Source organism: Caretta caretta, chromosome 19 (assembly GCF_965140235.1).
Source record: "Caretta caretta isolate rCarCar2 chromosome 19, rCarCar1.hap1, whole genome shotgun sequence".
Lineage (NCBI taxonomy): Eukaryota > Metazoa > Chordata > Testudines > Cheloniidae > Caretta > Caretta caretta.
This window is the reverse complement of record NC_134224.1, coordinates 3,365,880-3,379,821: the sequence shown is the minus strand read 5'-3', so window position 1 is coordinate 3,379,821 and position 13,942 is coordinate 3,365,880. Positions and strand designations below refer to the sequence as shown.

The 13,942-nt window shown below is 53.1% G+C and overlaps 1 protein-coding gene and 1 long non-coding RNA gene across 4 annotated transcripts in view; one reads left to right on the top strand and one right to left on the bottom strand.

Annotated features, from left to right (window-relative positions):
- Positions 1-13,942, top strand: part of LOC125624616 (protein argonaute-1) — a 46,720-nt gene that overhangs the window by 28,578 nt on the left and 4,200 nt on the right. For 2 of the 3 annotated variants that reach the window (XM_048825648.2, XM_048825649.2), the window contains 7 exons: positions 1,488-1,672; positions 2,657-2,816; positions 4,457-4,547; positions 8,705-8,899; positions 10,179-10,313; positions 11,552-11,653; positions 13,222-13,421. In XM_048825648.2, coding sequence (XP_048681605.1) covers positions 1,488-1,672; positions 2,657-2,816; positions 4,457-4,547; positions 8,705-8,899; positions 10,179-10,313; positions 11,552-11,653; positions 13,222-13,421 — 1,068 coding nt within the window. The remainder of the gene's footprint in view (positions 1-1,487; positions 1,673-2,656; positions 2,817-4,456; positions 4,548-8,704; positions 8,900-10,178; positions 10,314-11,551; positions 11,654-13,221; positions 13,422-13,942) is intronic. The other variant, XM_048825650.2, reaches the window with a different exon arrangement.
- Positions 845-7,372, bottom strand: LOC142069609 (uncharacterized). Its single transcript, XR_012665530.1, has 2 exons — positions 6,912-7,372; positions 845-6,442 (listed from the first exon to the last, which is right to left on the bottom strand). It is a non-coding gene; the product is annotated as an uncharacterized LOC142069609 (long non-coding RNA).

Below are 13,942 nucleotides of genomic sequence, written 5' to 3'. Positions count from 1 at the left end.
AGTCTGGCATCTGAGTGCCCCATACTGAAACATCTGCTTGGCTTTTTTAAACGGCAGCTTTGTGTAAAGAGCTGGAAGCTCTTTTAAGTGTAATGTTGTTCTCCACTGACACCCCCTCAGAGGCCCGGAAATGTATGACGTTTTTGTCACCCTCTGTCTGGCTTTATTTCCCCCGTTTCAGATTTATGCTGGAATTTAATATAGAGTCTTGGTTTCCTTTATTAGATCTGCACCCTCCCACATCTCAGACTCTGATTCTGGTTCCCAGGAGCTCCCTCTGCTGTCTCCACCCACGCATAAACACTAAACATGGTTTATCTGCTCTGTGCCCTACAGATAAGAGGCTAAGGTGGCTGCTTCTGGCTTTCTCTTCAAATGGGAGAAGCAAACTTAAATTTAAAAGGCAGAGAACTTTCCTTACTCTTAAGGGCGTTCAACCCTTTGGAGGTGGTGGTTGGAAGAGCATGTGTCTCATGCATGGCTACGCTGGCAATGGTACCCTACCTCTGGTGTATCACCGAGCAGTCAGATGGCTCGAACAGCCTATCCATTGACTGACAGCCACTTAACTCTTGTCCTTGGGAAAGGCTTTTATAGATGAACCTGGGTTTTGTCCTCTGTTAAACAATGGAGAGGAGCTGAGGCGTGGGAGAGGCTGCTTGGTGTCTGGCAATGTTACCCCTGACTTTGGATCTTAAACTCTCAGCAAACCCACAGATGAATCAAATCCTCTTCTGGGTAGTGTTGCTCCCATCCCCCCTGCGTATTTGCCTCTGGCCTCACTTGCACTTAAACTCCTTGCACTGTTTAGTCATAGATGAGACACGGCTACTGGGTGGGACAATTGGGGTATTTCTGAATAGGTTTATTGGGGACACTTGGCTACTTGAGTTGCAGCTAGTCGAAGGGAAGTTCTGTCTTTTGTGACCTCTCTAAAGAGCAGGTCGAGAGTAGCCATCCTGAGCTTCCAGTCCAGGCTTTTGGGTGTGTCTGCTTCAAACGGAAGATGCCTAAAGCCACTGGATGAGCTGATCACATGCAGAACGCTAACTTCTCCCGAGTTTGGCAACACATGAACGAGTCACATCAGTGCTCCCAAAACTATGGAAACCCACCAGCCTGCAAGGCAAATCTGCTCACCCTCACTTTCCTGTCATATGAATAAAAGTTGCTTGTAACTTCACCCGTCAAAATAAATTCCTCACAGCATGGGCAAGATCTTTGCCAGGCTGGATCTGCTCAGCTGTTACACGTGTCAGTCATTCTGTGCTTGGTCACAAGGCATGTTGATTGAGGGCTGGGGGGTGACGCCCTTTCTCCATTCCTCTTGGGATCGGTCACAGTGTCACAGTATCCCGCTAAGTAGTGGGAATGGAATGGGCGCCTTTCCTGTTGCATGCTGCACACGCCAGCTGCTGGCGGCTCCGTGTTTAGGAGAAACTACACGTGCATAGGGACTGACTTTTCTCCTTTCCCTCTTGGCACAGGAACTTCACAGACCAGCTGCGCAAGATTTCGAAGGATGCAGGGATGCCGATCCAAGGCCAGCCATGTTTCTGCAAATATGCACAGGGTGCGGACAGCGTGGAGCCAATGTTCCGACACCTTAAAAACACCTACTCCGGGCTCCAGCTCATCATCGTCATCTTGCCAGGGAAAACACCTGTGTATGGTACATCCATGTGGGGAGGGCTGTCATAGAAATTCTTTAGTCTCTTGTGTCAGCTGCTCCGCCCAGAAACCATCTGCTCCCGATCTGAGAACTGATCTTGCAAGCTGCTGATTCCCATCTCGTGCTCTGGAGCCAGGATGAGGGGAGATCCATGCCAATGTTGGTTAGAAATGTTTCATGCTAAAAAGAGAAGGATTCCGATGAAAGCAGCTTCTTGTGGGATTGGGACATCCCCTCAGCAGCATTTGTATCCCAGCCGTGACTGCGTGTTAGCCATTGGGATGACTGACTTAGGAGCATGTGGATTCTCCCTCATTTGACGTCTTTACATCCCAAATTAATGTCTTTCTAAAAGAGGTGCAGTAGCTCCACTAGAAGTTATGGGCTCAATGCAGAAATCACTGGGTGGGGATCTCTGGCCTCTGCCATGCAGGAGGTCAGACCGGTGGTTCTTAATGGGCCCTTCTGGCCTTAGACTATGAATAAGCATGGGATTCAGGAGTGCAGCAACAGCTGACCTGCAGATGGAGATGAAATGCAAAAGGGAGCAATAGAAATGGTGAAAAACGTCTAGGATTGTTAAGAGCCGCCTGGGAACACGGGTAAAGAGAGCTGCTCCTAGAACAGCCTTTAATCTGTGTCCCGTCTTCCCACTCATGATCTGCCTCTGCATGCAAAGTCTGCCACGTAGAGCCTGTGGCCATAAGGCTTGAAGGGTCTGTGAGCGTTGGTGCTGTACAGGCATTAAATCTCTCAGTTTAACGCTGTGGTGGGGAAGAATTATCCCTGCTCTGCAGATGGGCGCCCTGAGGTGCAGTGAAGTGACTTGCCCGAGGTCTCTCTGTTTGAGCTGGGAGTAGATCCCAGGAGTCCTGACTCGGGGCCCCAGCTCTCCCTGTAAATGCACATACTTTAGGTGCCTTCTTTCTGAGCTGCGGTGTACATGGCGGCTTCTGTATTAACACTCTGCCTCTCTGCTGGCAGCGGAGGTGAAGCGTGTCGGAGACACGCTCCTGGGGATGGCCACGCAGTGCGTTCAGGTCAAGAACGTGGTGAAAACCTCCCCGCAAACCCTGTCCAACCTCTGCCTCAAAATCAACGTCAAGCTGGGTGGGATCAACAACATCCTCGTGCCTCACCAGCGGTATGTACGAGTCCCCTGCCCGCCTTGGGTCCCAGCGACAGTGGGATGGGCTTGCCCCCCATGCCTTCCACATCTTCCCCTCCCCTTTATCCCTGTGGGCTCTTTCCCTCTTAGGCCTTTCTGCCCTTGTGAAGAGGTCAGGAGGGGAGCTGCTGCTGGAGAGTAATGCAGGGCTTTCCTCCCTCGTGTTTCCCAGCACGCCGCTTCTGCTCTGCTCCTGTGGGGCTGGGATCAAGGGACCAAACCAGGGTCCCCAGCAGAGCCTGCTGTGCCAGCCTCTCTCTGTCTGGCCTTACCAGTAGGAGAGCTTGGCAAGTGGCTGTTAAAATCCCCTGTCTGTCTCTGGGATGCGCGGGGGGAGAGGGGCGGAAATGAAATATAGCCCAGGTGCTGCCTTGTATATGAACCTGGAAACTGAGTCAACTGCAGAAATGGCCATGGACACGCCCCCTCCCCCATTGCTAGAGTCACTAGGCAAGTGACCAGCACTGATTGAAACATGTCAAAAAGGCACTGGAACAGATCAGGCCTCAAAAAAAACCTTTCCCACCCCAGAACGAACTCCTCCCTTCCTATCCCCCAGGGAAAAATAGAAGTCTTGCAAAGTATCCTGAAGGTCACTGAATCTAGGCTCCAAATTGAGGCAAGGAAATGAATTGCAAAGCAAAAAGCCCCTCCCTGAGAATGCTCTGCCACCAGTCCTCCCCTGCGAGACACCTGAGCTACGTGCTGCTGCATATGCCACTAGCTAGGCTGTGGCCACCAGTCTAATCTCCTAAGAGTCAAAAGGAGAGAACTTTGAAGCCATGTTCTATGTGAATAAAGAATTCCCACTCTGCAATAGAGGCAGCTTGTGCAGCTGGTGAAGAAAGTTAGTACAGGGTCTGTTCATAGAATCATAGACTATCAGGGTTGGAAGGGACCTCAGGAGGTCATCTAGTCCAACCCCCTGCTCAAAGCAGGACCAATCCCCAATTTTTGCCCCAGATCCCTAAATGGCCCCCTCAAGGATTGAACTCACAACCCTGGGTTTAGCAGGCCAATGCTCAAACCACTAAGCTATCCCTCCCCTTCTGTTCTGAAAAGGAATCCCTATTCCTGGCAGGTCCTGAGTCTGTATTTTTCTCTGTCACTAAGATAAATGACTCAGACTAAGGCCCCAGTTATGCAAAGACTTAAGCAGATATGTGACTTCATACATGTGAAACACATGCTTAACTTTACCCAGTGTGTCAAGCTAACCACATGCCTGAGTGTTTACAAGATTGGGGCCTAAATGTTTGGTTTGGGCATGTCACGGTATTTCTTGTTAGTTTGCCCTTGCTCACCCCGGGATCTGGTGCAAAGATGCATCTAAACCCAAACAGCTTAGAAATGTGGCTGATTTGTGACACTTTGGGGGGGCGGGTGCCCCAAGCCAGGGTAGAGAGAGGTTGCAACGCCATGAGCAAAGATCAGTGCAAACCACAGGAAAAGGCAGTGGCTGAGACCTTTTCAGACTAATTCAGAGAGGGGTTTCCTCACCGCAGTCTGCCCTCTCCCTATAGCTCAGTGATTGCGAATGTGAGTAACCCCAGCGCAGTTGGTGACTCTGACTGGAATAGCGGCAAACCTTTCCCCTGTCTCCTCTCTCCAATCAGCTCGGCGGTCTTTCAGCAGCCAGTGATCTTCCTGGGTGCAGATGTCACTCACCCACCAGCGGGGGATGGGAAGAAGCCTTCCATAACGGCTGTAAGTTGCCTTTCTGGTTGGGAGCGCATCCCCGCTCTGGTGCCCTGGGGGGAGGGTTGGCGTCCGCACGAAGCCGAGGCTGTGCGCTTCGGCTGGACCCTTCATGCCGTCCAGCCAGAGCAGGCTTGCCCAGAATCCTTGAGGCATGTAGACAGAGGCCAGGCTTGTCTCTGCTCCCTGTGAATGTCACTGCTTGGATGGTGGCGGTGCTGAAATGAGCTGAGTCCTGGGGGGGATCTGTGTGGAATTTCTGAGCAAGTGACTGGCCGTGCCCGGCCCCATGGGGATAAACCCCAGGGTTGGTACCCTGGCCGTGGGATTCTCTGGGTGGCTGCTATGCAGCACATGGGGCTGCTCGGGGGTCTCGCTGCCCTGCTAGATTTCAGCCCCTCTTCAGGGGCTCGAACGAGGAGTGCTGGGTGTGTGGCAGCATCTCTGGATTGAGGTAATAGTAGCAACCAAAAGCATTACAGTTTGGTTCAATGGCATTCAGCCCTCTCCCTGCCCGCCCACTGTCAACATTGTTCTAGCATTCCGGCCCCTCCGGCCCCCGGGCCTCTGGCTCTTGCTGACTGCTCTCCAGGGGAATCCCAGGTGCCAGCTTGGCACCTGACTGAGCTCCCAGCCTGGGGGAGAGGTGAATGAGCTCTGGCAGCCACCAGCAGCTGGGGCCCGTGTGCCGAGCGACGGCCAGTGCTTGTGCTGGTGGAGTAAGCAGTGCTGAACCGACAGCCCCAGGGAAGATGCTTCACCCACGTGCCGATACGGAGCAGGGCCGCTTCTAGGTGTTAGCGGGGAGCACAGTCCCACCGTCCCTGGCCAGTGCTTGGCCGCCTGCCAACGAGGGGGGTGGGCGAGTGTTGCTCGGGGTGGTTTTGGGACTCAGACCCTGGCCCCAGACCTCCCCGGTCTTTTCACAGGCAGCCAGCTGGTTAATGGTTTGGGCTTGGTACCACCCTGAGCTGAGTGTGAACTAAAGGTCAGTGCATCCTCCTGACACTGTGACACATGAGTCTGGTCTCTGCTGTTCCCTGCGGGGCTGGGATGGAAGAATCGAGCTGATCTTTCAGAGACCTGCTAGCTTGCTGCACTAGCTCTCTGGAGATGTCCAAAGGTGGCTTTTCATCCAGGGTAACTGGAGTCCATCCATGTTCAGAGCAGTCGCCCTATCCCACTTTCCTATGCAGAATGTCGGCGGGGCAGAGAAGCTCCGTGTATCAGCTCTTCAAGGCGGGGAGCTTGTCCTGCTGACTTAGTTGTCCATGAAGTACCCAGTGCATTAACTGTACTAACAAAGGGAAGAGCCGCCCTTCCCCAGAATCACCAGCCCCACTTCATTTCACCCCTGGGCTTGCCTTGCAGATCTGCCGCTCGAGTACGAGCAGGGCTTATCTGGCTGGAGAAGTGAATTTCAGTCGCAGCAAGCTAGGAAGATATTGCCTGTGGAAGAGGAGCAGAGCCCTCTTTTCTACCACCTGCTGAGGAGTCAGCGGTGTTTAATAAAGCGCCAGGGGCGTGGCCTGACCTTGAGCAAGACCTGAAGGAAGGCACCCTCCCTGCCATGCTAGTCACCCCTGGTAGGCCGAGGCAACCAGGGCTGGCCTGGTACGAAGAGAAGATGAAATAATCTGACAGTGCAGCTTACCCCTTTCTCAGGATTGTAACATAATGCCCACCCAGTGTTTGTTCCAGCTGAGGAAGCTGTGGGGTTCGAGCAGCGCTGTTTGTAACTGAGCATGTCAGGGTGTTCGTCATAAACCCTTTGCCCTCCAGGATTCAGAGCTCAGGTTTTCCTTGGCATGTGAAATCATCTTTGGGATCCTTCCCTCTTCTTAATTAGGAGGAGGCGGGGTAACAAGTGCTTTTGGCCGTTTCTTTGCATTTGTAGGCAGGACCTGGAAGAGTAGAAAAGAAATAGAAGAAATCACTGTGGATGTTGGGCAGACCACTCAGTCCAGTTGTTTCTAATGGTCTTATCTTATCCCTTGACTTAGCTGGAAAACACATCCTGCCTACGAACCCCTTTCCCATCAAATAATTCCCTACTCCTGCGCTTGCCGTTCCCTCCCAACCTGGGGGACAGCGGGGGATATGTGCCCTGAATTGGATTCAGTCTGTTTCAGCAGGATGTGGTGGGTTGGAGGCATGAATCCCAAAACAAGCTCTAGTGTAGCAATGAACATCTATCTCCAGTAGTGGCCTCTTGACACTGGCTACTTTAGGGTCTGTCTGAGCCGGAGGCTGGAAGTGTAATTTCCAGGGCAGGTAGACATACCCACGCTAGCTGTGAAGGGGCTAAGGTGGAAGTGCCGGGATGGGCTAACCACCCTGCATAGGATCCCATCTGCAAGCCTCGGTACATACTTGGGCGGTTCTTCATGCCTCCACAGCCCTGCGTCTTTTAGTCCACTAGGTTGATCAGAGATAGTGTGGGTGCGTCTTCTCCAGCTGGACATTGCACCTCCAGCTCCAGCTGATTGATGCTGCTGATCCCTACCCAAGTGGTGCAGCCTCAGAGCCTTTGGAAAGAGGGTCAGTAGCTCTTTGGGTGAGAAGTCTTGACGTGGAAGCTGCTCCCTCACGATAGGGGGAGGGAATCGTTCCAGCATAAATGGCAAGGCAGCCTCCCCCCTGTCCCTTTCCGGACAGCTTTGTTCTCTAGTTACAAACTCATCTCCAGTGACTCTCACCGTCTTCAGGGCTGCTTTAGTGTCGAGTGCGGCTGCTCTTGGCCTTCCTGCCCCTGACATTTTCAAGGTCTCCTTTTCAGAGCATGTTCTTGCTGAATCCCCTGCCACTCCCGCAGGAACCCCAGGCCAGGACTGCTGCCTAGCAACTGGGGAAAGTGAAGGGTGACTCAGACCCACGTCACTTCCTTAGGAACCGGAAGAGCAGCAAGCAGTGGAGGCAGATTTTGCTGGCTCTCTGAGATGCTCTGTAGTTCTGAGCTTGAGTGGGTGCATTCAAGGACCGTTCACCGAGGGTTAGCAGAGTCCAAGGGGACTTTGCAGCCTGCAGATGCCTTTTAAAAATGTTTATCCAGCTAAGAGTTGGTTATTGGGCAGAAGTGCTTCCTTTGGTCATTCCTGGACAGCTCAGAATGCTGCCAGGATGCTCTGATACCATGGTGATGGGCATGGGATAAGGACCTAACTAGAGTCGAGCTCTCAGATGTTCATTAAACAGGAATTTCAATGTAGCCTGACGCAGCAGCATTTCAATAGAGAGCCTGGGTCTGTCTTTCTGGAAATCATTGTCCCCTGGCCCGATAACACAATATGTAGCATTGTGCAGCTTCCCTCAGTGGGTTTCAAAGCACTTTACAAAAGTGGGTAAGTGTCCTTACCTACATTCAGAGGGGGCGGTTTTGTTCCAGCACTTAAAGGCATGGAAATGGGCAACTCTGCCCGACTCAACACATGTCCCCTTTACGCTTGGCCCAGTAAGGGAGGGTGAGGAAGGCTGCCCAGGGAAGAGATGATGGTTACTGCAGGAAGTTCCCGAGTTCCTCAGACTAGCCATCTGCAGGGCTTGATGGTTCTGCAGAGGGTTTTTTTTTGTTGCATTGATTTAAACTGGGAATAAGAGGGTGACTATAGTAAATTCACTTGTGGAGAGTCATGTGGAACACAGTCCATGCTGTTCCACTCCCTTATTTCTATTAATGCAACAAGCAAACAGAGCTGTCAGGTGCGCATGCCTAGCAAGGATCTGTGAACTTCTTTTCCTGGGAATGGCATGTTCTCCTTGCTATATGGCTTTGGCAGCAGAGCCTGGGATGGAAGCTCAGGAACCTTTGTCTCCCAGTCCCATGTTCAGTCCAGCCAGCCTTGATGTCCCTCTGAAGAATGCTTTGCAGCCTTGGCTCCATGGTGGGAAGGAGGGGAGGCAGCAGTGATCTGAGATCCCAGTACTGACGTGGACCAGCATCGGGGAATCACAGTTGTTGGTTGTTGGAAGTGGTTCCTTTTGGATATAGGTTCTCTGTATACTCCTCCTTCCATCCCTGAGCTCCAGGAGTAGGGGATGGTGCTCTGACCAAGGGGACTTGGTCATGGGCGTCCCTATTAAGGCAGCATGACAAGCCAGGCATGTCCTTCCCCCTCTCCCTTTTCATTGTAATGGCTCGGCGTGGCCCGTCTGCTTTGTCACTGCAGGTTGTGGGCAGCATGGATGCCCACCCAAGCCGTTACTGTGCCACGGTACGGGTCCAGCGCCCTCGGCAGGAGATCATTGAGGACCTGTCCTACATGGTGAGGGAGCTGCTCATCCAGTTCTACAAGTCCACCCGTTTCAAACCCACCAGGATCATCTTCTACCGGGATGGGGTTCCAGAGGGGCAACTCCCACAGGTAAGGAACCTGTCAGCGGGGCTGGTTGCTGCTTGCACTGCAGTTACACTGGGGCGTCTTGCATACGCTTCCCTGTTAATTTGCTGGCACTCACTCAGAGGAGGAGCTCCAGACTTGCCTCATTCAGATTTCACAGCCCAGGGTTAGTTGTTTGTTACGTGCGTGATATTCTTTTTGTCTGTGTGGAAGGGCAGAGCTAATGCTCTGGCTAGAGCTAGCCATGGCGCTGGGCAAGCTCTGCATGGGCACCTCTGCCAGCTCTTCTCAATCGTAACTGGAGTAGCCTCTGATGCTTGGCGTGCTGGACATCTGTCAGTCTCCGCTCAGACGCAGAGTGGCGGGATGGTTTTGTAGAGCAGAACAGACAGGCTGGGATGAAGTCATTGTATTGGCTTTGGCCTGTCGACTGAGGCTGGATTTGAACTTGGGTCTGTAGAAGTGAAGAGCTCAAGTGCATGGCTGCTGTTACCTACTCTGCATAGAGAAGTGCCCAGGGACTGATGGTGCCTCTTTGTTTTTCGGTGTCCACAGTGCACACTCCTCAGTGAGGAGTCACAGCTGCCAGAAGGGCAGGGAGCAGTGCCTCTCTCACCTCTCCCCACCCCCAAATAATTTTCTAAAGCAGCATTTCTCCCCCTTTTTGATACCAGGATCCAGCTTGCTGTCTCCCTAACCTGTGTCAGGGAGATCTCAGGGACTGGTGCCGGCCCACAGACCAGCCGTTGAGAAACACTGGTCTAAAGGCAACAGATGTCACTGGGTGCACTGGGGATCTGAGGGAACCTCTGAAACGGTGTTTGTGGGCAGAGCTGCTGGAGAGGGACCCAGGGAGCTCTGGTTTCCCTACTGTGGTTGCTGAATTACACCGGAAAGAAGTCTAGAGAACGAGTTTGAAAAATGAGACCTGCAGTTGTCTAGTTGCCAACAGTCCTAGTTACATGTTTGCTGACAAGAGTAGGGGAAATGATCACAGTATATGAGCTGGGACTTTTTAATATCCTTGTGAATGAGATACATATGCACTGAGCTCCTTACTTCAGTGCCGTTGGCTGTAAGGCAGCACAGTTCCAAGCTCCCTCTCCCTGCTTGGGTTGGAGAAGGCTAGTGCCAGGGAAGCTAGGCCAATAATATACAGTAAAGGAGCTGCCCCTTGGCAAACTAGCTGCTGCCTTGCTGGCACTGCCATGTAGAGGTGCGGTGGTCCCTGTGTTGGCTCTGTCCAAAGAGTGGAGGGGAAGAGCTGTGTGTTGTCACTCATTCGATACACGGTCTCCTCTAGATTCTTCACTATGAGCTGCTGGCAATCCGAGACGCCTGCATCAAACTGGAGAAGGATTATCAGCCCGGCATCACGTACATAGTTGTCCAGAAACGGCACCACACCCGCCTCTTCTGTGCGGATAAGAACGAAAGGGTGAGGATGTCGAGGCTGGGCGTGGGAGGTAGTCTTGGGGGTGGGGATGATTGATTAGTCACCAGCCCTGTTGAAAAGAACCTGCATGGAAAGCGTAGCGTTAACCAACGGAGCAGTCCTGACAGGAGAACCTGCAACCCTCACCCTGGCTGCAGTAGCAAAGTCTCTTGTGCTGGCTTGAGAGGCCAGGCACAGGTCACTTGCATGATGTGCTCCTAGGAGGTGAGTCTCTAGGGATGATGTTTAAAGAGCAAGTGTCAGATTGAAAATATTTTTCAGCATTTCCTCACCTGAGGGGTTAAAATCGCCCGGAAGGTTAAGAGAGAGGGACTGTGGAAACGTGTTTGATCCTTGCTGTTCTCAACATACAAGCAGCAAGATGCAAAAAGCTGGACTTCAGTTTCTCTTCCTAGCTCTCATCCCCTGGCGCTGGCTGCGGTGATGGGGTTCTGAACAGCCGGGGGGGGCGTGGTGGGGAGGACATAGGGAAGAGGTTAACTTAAAAAAAAAATCAGGTAACCCTCCTATTGCTAGTAGGGTTCCTAAGTGAAACCCACATTTGGAGCCAAACCGAAGTTGGCAGCGGGCCCATCGGAGGGAAGATATGGGAAAGGGAGGCTTTTGTTGACCTTGGCATAAGAAGGTGTGTGGGTGCATGACAGAGACGCCTGGGTATGGGGTGATTGAAGCTCTCTGCAGAGCCCCTAGAATTTTTGGCCACTGGAAGTCCATTTCTGCAGTAGGAGTGTGCAGACATTGGGGCACTTCTTTCCCCATCTGCTTCCACCTCGTCACCCCTTGCACTGTCCTCCAGTGTCGTGTGTGCAGAGAGCACTAGCAAGCCTGCCACCCTCACTGCTCCCTGTGCAGAGGGCCTGATTTTCTCCCATTTCCCACCAGGGGTGGGGACGCAGGAAGCACCTGTTGGGGCACTGCAGAGACCTGTTCTGTAACTGGGAAAGGGGAGTGTGCCAAGGGCCCCTACAGGGCGGAGCTGCTATGGAAGAAACCTGCTGTTGTGGATTCATGGAGAGCAATGGTCCCTGGCTCTTGCTGAGATGAGTGGTCATGCTGGGAACCTGCCAGGCATGAAGCTATTTAACTTTGCACAGAGGGCTCGGGGGAGTATACATCTCGGACAGAGCTGGCGTGGGTGGGGTGTATGGGACAGACCCGGAGCTGTGCCGCTTCAGGTAACCAGAGAATATAATGCTTGGGTCTCTGTTCAATCTCTGCAGATTGGCAAGAGCGGGAACATCCCGGCTGGAACAACTGTGGATACGAACATCACCCACCCGTTCGAGTTTGACTTCTACCTGTGCAGTCATGCAGGCATTCAGGTACTGCGTCCCAAGCCTGAGCGAGGCAACACCATCCAGGGCTTCCTTCTTCGGAGCCTGAGAGATTGTTTGCTGACTCTGCCCAGCATCCTTAGCTGATCAGCTACAGTCTCCCTGCCTTGTCCAGTCCTCCTCATTAAAGATTCCAACCTCCCTTTCCCCGGCATATGGCCGTTAACACTAGGGCCTGGCCAGATTCCAGTGGGAAGAAATCTGTTGAAATCCCCCTCACCCCCTGTGGCTTCAACTGGTGCAGTGGTGGGGGTGAGGTGGTTCTGTTCTCTCCCCACTTGCTGAGCAGGGTTGCTGTGGGATATTTCTGTAGAGGGGAGGAGGTCCTTACCCATCTCAGGGGAGACTTGCTTAATAGTTCTGTCCATAGAGGCTACCTGTCCTGGGCAGCAAAGGGTGCTCCATTCTTAATTGCTTAGCTTTGCCTTGGCCTTTGGGGTTTCAGTTTATCCAAGGGGGCAGAATACTGTGTAGCAGCTGGTTTGCAGTAACCTGCAGTTTCTAGTTCTCTCCTTCCTAGGATGTCCTGGGAAACAGGCAGCCCAAAGTGCCAGCCCTGCGGAAAACTCCTTAGCTAGGGTTCTGTGCTTCCCAGGCTCACCTGAGTTCTCTGGCTCTGAATTCCCGCTGATGCTCCTAATTGTCAGGAGGGACCTGGAAACCCATCCTTGCATGGAGCCTGGGCAGGCAAAGTGCCATTCTAGCAGCCGCTGAAGCAGAGTGAGTCTGCTCTGCAGCTGTTTGTAGGGGGCCATGAATATTCTGATGCTGCATTGGCAGCTGAGCGTGCTGCAGGCTGCAGTAACTTCGCCGGTGCTTCCACGAGGGAGGCTTTTTGGCTTCCTTTCTCTCGCTCCAAGGACAGGAGGCTCCTGGCTACTGAGGAGCTGGGAGGAGCCACTGGTCAAACACACTAGCATACAGCTTACGTTGCGAAGGGACAGGAGGTTATTCCAGCCTGGGCACCATGGCAATGACTTGCCACCAATGCACTGGCTCTGTGTGGTGGGGAAGGACTGGCCAGCTGCAGTTAGTCCTTTGCATTTAGCTTCCTTCACCCAACCATCACCAAGCACTTCACTGCCTCTCAAGACTGCTGACTCTCCAGCCCGTGAGTAGGGAAGCAAGTATTACAGATGGGGCTGAACTTAAGCCACAAAGGGTTAACTGCCTTGGTCCAGACACTGGAAGTCTCAGGGACAGAACACAGGAGCCCCAACTCCCCTTGGCTTGATCTAACTCCTAGTCTACATTGCTTTCTCTTCTTTAGCAAGATTATACACAGAAGCTCTGCCAGGTCTGTAAAGAGAGAGCTGATACTGGGGCATCTGCTTCCCCAGCTGTTTTGTCAGCTCTGCAGCTTGTTCCCATGCAAAAAGCATCTTTCCGTGCAGCCTTTGGATCTGTCTCTCCTGCTCAGACTTTTGGCCAGGGTCCCAGTTAGATCAGGTGGGTGGGAGTGCACGTGTATGTCCTTTCAGCCGCCCACTTCTGGCTCTGATCACGAGACACACTCAGATGGCATCTCCAACTCCTCCCCCTCTCCTCCTTCCCAGGGTACGAGCAGACCTTCCCATTACTACGTCCTCTGGGACGACAACCGGTTTACAGCAGACGAGCTGCAGATCCTCACATACCAGCTCTGCCACACCTACGTGCGCTGCACCCGCTCAGTCTCCATCCCAGCACCAGCATATTATGCCAGATTGGTGGCATTCAGGGCACGGTACCACCTAGTGGACAAAGAGCACGACAGGTGAGTGGTGCCGCTGCACAGAGGCGCTCACGAGCTGCATGGCACCACCTTCGCTGTCTGCCAGGTGTCCTCTCGAGCAGCGCTCCCCCACTATCTGATGTGGGGGACCGGCAGTTTTTTTCCCCAATGTGCGCGAAGACGGCAGCCGATGGCTCGCGGACCAGCACCGGTCCGTGGACCACCACTTTGAGCGGCACTGCTCTAGAGGACCCCTCCAGGGTAGGAAGTGTGGGGAGGGGCAGGAGAAGAGTGCGGCGGTAATAGGTTCATGCCCGTGCTAGGACAGGCAACCAGCTGGTCTTTGGGTCTTAGCACATGTAGACTGGGGCTGTACTGTTTTTGCTCTGCAGCAGACCTAGGGAGCAGTTCTGGGCTGTGCACAGAGCTCTCAGCCCCAGGACGGGGTGCTAAAATGGCTTTAAGTCTTCCTTTGTGCCATCCTGATCCTGGGCTGCTCGGAGGGTTGGAGTGGCTGCCAGCTGAATCTAGACAGCCCTGGGGGCCTGTCAGAGTTACCTCAG